This window comes from Penaeus chinensis, chromosome 41 (genome assembly GCF_019202785.1).
Source record: "Penaeus chinensis breed Huanghai No. 1 chromosome 41, ASM1920278v2, whole genome shotgun sequence".
NCBI lineage: Eukaryota > Metazoa > Arthropoda > Malacostraca > Decapoda > Penaeidae > Penaeus > Penaeus chinensis.
Window position 1 is genome coordinate 23916114 of NC_061859.1, and position 5000 is coordinate 23921113.

The window sequence follows — 5000 nt, forward strand, 5'->3', positions numbered from 1 at the left end:
CGTCCCATTATTACTTTTTTTTTTTGTTCTCTGCTCTCTCCAAATCCCTAACCATTCTTGCCTTTATCCCTCAATCACTCTCACTCTCAGTTTTACTTTCTCATCTCTCTCTCTCTCTCTCTCTCTCTCTCTCTCTCTCTATCTATCTATCTATCTATCTATCTATCTATCTATCTATCTATCTCTCTCTCTCTCTTTTTCTCCATTCCTCCCACTTCTTGCAGTTGTTATCCTTCTCTCTATCTATCTATCTATCTATCTATCTATCTATCTATCTCTCTCTCTCTCTCTCTCTCTCTCTCTCTCTCTCTCTCTCTCTCTCTCTCTCTCTATCCATCTATCTATCTATCTATCTATCTATCTATCTATCTATCTATCTATCTCTCTCTCTCTCTTGTTCTCCATTCCTCCCACTTCTTGCAGTTGTTATCCTTCCTTTCTCTCCAATAAAATCGAAACCAGGTTCGTCAGTAAATCGAAGTGACGGAGCGCGTTTGCATTTAACCTCGTTTTTCCTCTTTGCGCTCATGGACATCACGGCCCTTGCCTCCCGCCGGCCCGAGAAGGGGGGGGGCGGGGATGCTGGTTTTGTTGCACCGATACTACGACTAGTGCATGTTGCTGCTGCTGCACCTTCTACTACTACTATGACTACTACTACTGCTGCTGCTAGAACTACTACTACTTCTGCTTCTACTTCTGTTGCTATAGCTACTGCTACTGCAACGACTGATATAACTACTACTGCTATTACTGTTGTTGCTGCCGCCAATTACACTGCCACTACTATTACTTGTTATTATTACTTTACAAAAACTATTATCTTTACCATGGCTCGTACTAATGCTACTAGAACTACTGCTTTTACAATTGGTATTACTACTGTTACTACTGCGATTACTACTATTATTACTACATTATTACTGTTGCTACTACTACTAGTTATACTACTACTGCTGCTACTACAACTACTAATACCACTGCAACTACTAGAACAACTACAACTACTAGAACTACTACAACTACTAGAACTACTACTACTACTACTACTACTACTATCATTACCTTTGTTATTGCTACTGCTCCTACCAGATAATAAAAGTTATGATCGATATAACAAATATAGGTTTTCCTTAGAACTACATCTGAACTGACTACATCTTTTACAAGTTATCTCTCCAAACTATTTCGGTGCGTGACGCGAAAGACTGAATGCTGATGACCACTCGCCCACGTAATGACTAATGTGTCCGTGGATCCCCTTGTGGCCTTAAGTCAGTGTCCTCCATCTGCCTTTCTCTTAATCTGCCAGCAACATCACCTAAATCATCACCGACCGCATGTGTGTTTTCAATGGCTTCATGAGTTATTCTTTACGAGAGAAAGAAATGTTCGTGCTTTGTTATTTTGTAGTAAAATACTCATTTTGCTGTTTCTGAGCAAAAATAAAGCAAGCAGTGAGGTGTTGCAAATTATGAATCACCATTGCAGCAACTTTACAGTTATATAATTCTGATTTAGATATAAAACGTCATGGAAGATCGTGACTGATGCAAATCGTCTTCAATCCTTTGTCCTATATTTTGATATATCTTCGATCCTTACTCCATTTCTCTTTCTACTTATCTTTAGTTTTCCTTTGAAAAATGCCGTGTTAAAGATAAGATAACAGGATAGCACGCTGAAGACATGTTATGCAGAGCAATGCAATTCTTAGACGAAAATATTAAACTTTCTTCTGCTGCTACGTCTCCGCGTGGAAGCGTTCCCCCTCCCCCCTCTTACACGATTAGCAACATTATCATCTATTTTTCTTCTAGCCACATTATCCAACTGTGGAAAAAGGACTATGTGCAGCGAAATTCCCGCAAAATAAATCTTGCAAAATAAATCCAGCAACCAGCGACGAAATGGCCAGCAAGCGCGGCCACTTTGCTGAAAGGGCGCCACTGGTAACACAAAACCACAAAGCGACAAAGAATCACGCCCGCGCACGCCACAATCCCTTTGTCCTTAAAACACTTACCATTTCTTTCTTGCTTTCCTCTCTCTTTTAGCGCCACTCGCATTGCTCGTACGGTTTAGCATGCGTGGCTTCCGTGTCTGAATGCCAAATATGATTTCAACGAGATACTAGGAATGATCATGATTAAAAAAAAAAAAAAAAAAAAAAAAAAAAAAAAAGTTATTGACACTTCTTATTCCCTTCTAATCTCTCTCTCTCTCTCTCTCTTTCTCTCTCTCCCTCTCTCTCTCTCTCTATATATATATATATATATATATATGTATATCACTCGATCGATCTATTTATCCATTTTTAACTCATACTTCTACCTTTCATCTTGCACTGTAGGCTGTGCAGTTTTTATCCCATTTCCCACACGCACTGGGAAGAGTGTGTGTGAAAATAAGTGTGAATATATAGTTTGCATGTATTCACAGATGCACGTCTTGTGTTTGATAAAACATATGCGCACACACACGCGCGCACACACACACACACACACATATATATATGTGTATATATATACATATATATATATATATATATATATATATATAGAGAGAGAGAGAGAGAGAGAGAGAGAGAGAGAGAGATTAAGATATATAGATAAAGATATAAATATATTTACGTCTGTGTGTGTGTGTGTGTGTGTGTGTGTGTGTGTGTGTGTGTGTGTGTGTGTGTGTGTGTGCGTGTGGGTGTGGGTGTGGGTGTGTGTGTGTGTTTGTGTGTGTGTGTGTGTGTGCGTGTGTGGGTGTGGGTGTGGGTGTGGGTGTGTGTGTGTGTTTGTGTGTGTGTGTGTGTGTGTGCGCGCGTGTGTGTGCGCATATGTTTTATCAAACACAAGACGTGCATCTGTGAATACATGCAAACTATATATTCACACTTATTTTCACACACACTCTTCCCAGTGCGTGTGGGAAATGGGATAAAAACTGCACAGCCTACAGTGCATGGCGAAAGGTAGAAGGGGTATAAGGAGTAACATATATATATATATATATATATATATATATATATATATTTATATATACATATATATACATATATATATATATATATATATATATATATATATATATATATATATATATATATATTAACATGCAGAGACACACATACGTTAATGCATGCAGGCATATCTATTCATATACAGCACATCTATCTACTCACACATGCCCCCACTGATTTCAGATTTCCCAAGCCACATCTGACCTAAATCAACGAAAGCAACAAAAAACAGAAACTCACCGACGAGATGCCAGGACTTCATGATTTCGAGCTTCGTTATGTGAGCGAAGGGCGCCAAGAAGCCTTTATAGCTGAGGTCTCTCGCGTAAGGTCAGCAGTTACCAGTTTGGCTTTTTGCCTCTCTGTTGCAGAGGACTTCATAACCATTTCGGGCAAGTCTCTTTCGATCTAATTTTAGGTGACATCAAGGAATTCAATCGGATTGGAGGTATTTTCACTGAATTCCCCGAGGCTCGATAACGTTTCTTCAGGTATACCATATTAATATTTGCAGAAACCCCGTCGGTAGGCTATCAGATGCGATTCTTGAAAGAGCAAGGGTGAGCATGGTACAGAAACTGGACTAACATGGAAAGTCTGATTAGCAAGGAAGACAAATATAATAAGCATAAGAAGAAATACCTGCCTGACGAGGTGCAACCAAGCAATAAATGCATGATTGGTAAGGAAATAATTATGAAGGTAATAAAGTCTAATTAGACAAAGACAAGCAAAAATAAATGCCAGTCCGTAAAAGAGGCAGACGGTCAAAGCGTCTTCCGTCCGAGGGCAGACGAAAGTAAGAGTGCGCCTGCGAGAGGTGTAGACGCGGATACTTGTCTGCTTGTGAGAGGGGCAGGCAAGGAGTAGTGTCTCCTTGAAGGAAGAGAAGCCAACGATCTGCCTGTAGGAGAGGCACACAGGGATACGTCTGCCCTTAAGAGTAAGCAAAGACGCACACATACGCTATAGTCGCCCTGTATCATATTATGTCATATATTACATTCTCTCTAAATTGTTAATATTTGTTTCTGTGAAAAACGTCTTGTCCGCAAAACATAATCAAACAAGAGAAAGATGTCCAAACATGCACTTAGTTATATAGCTCGGTATCCCAGTGACATCTAGCAAAAAGGGCATTCACCAGCACGTGGGTTAACCAAGAAAAGAATCTTAATTTTAAGATACAGTAAAAGCTTCTTTAAAATATAAGGACGCATAATGTCCGCCAAAACAAAACAACTAAACTGCAAGTGTAAAGGATCTAAAAAAAAATGTGGAAACGACTTGTCTGTCTAAGACGATTTAGAAATTTGAGGGCAGAGTCGGCGCTAATCGACCGACCCCTTACTCTTGCTTGAATCACGATTACTGATCAAGCAGAACAAAAAAAGTGAGAAAAAGGAGTTTTCTTGTGGGCACTGAGTGACCTTCTTGGGTCTGTTCCATGTAAAAAAAAAAAAATAATGATAAATAAATAAATAAATAAAAAGTCACCAAATTCTGGAAAAAAACAAAATTAAATTATTTTATGGTTTATAAGGAAAAGTTAATGACAATATGATTTAGGCTCCGATAAACATCATTTAGCTCAATTCAAGATCTCCTTGAAAAACTGATCAATATATTAAATGATGATTCATGGCGTGAGGCGTGAGTGACGTACACAATTACCTGAACATTGTGAAGTAGAGGCCGACCGACAAGACCATAAAAAGATTATTCTCGACCTTCGGATACGTTTTTCTAGTGTAGCGGACGCTCAAATCCCCCAGTTTCTTTAAGTCTTGGTTCCTACAAGTGTTTCTTTGGTTTACATTTTGCTTCATGTTTAGGCAATTGGATAGTTGGCGTAATGCACTTTTGCTATTTCTGACACAGCACGCTTTTCGGTTGCCTTTCATACAACAAATACAAAGTTGCTAATATTCACAGTTGAGAGAGTGAATCCAGGTAAGTTTGAACCACTGGAACTTTCAATGTA

At 39.0% G+C, this 5000-nt stretch overlaps 1 protein-coding gene across 1 annotated transcript in view; it reads right to left on the bottom strand.

Moving 5' to 3' along the window:
• Positions 1–3281, bottom strand: part of LOC125047651 — a 22493-nt gene extending 19212 nt beyond the window's left edge. The window contains exon 1 of the mRNA XM_047645978.1: positions 3257–3281. Coding sequence (XP_047501934.1) covers positions 3257–3278 — 22 coding nt within the window. The 5' untranslated portion in view covers positions 3279–3281. The remainder of the gene's footprint in view (positions 1–3256) is intronic.
• Between the last annotated feature and the right edge of the window lie 1719 nt (positions 3282–5000).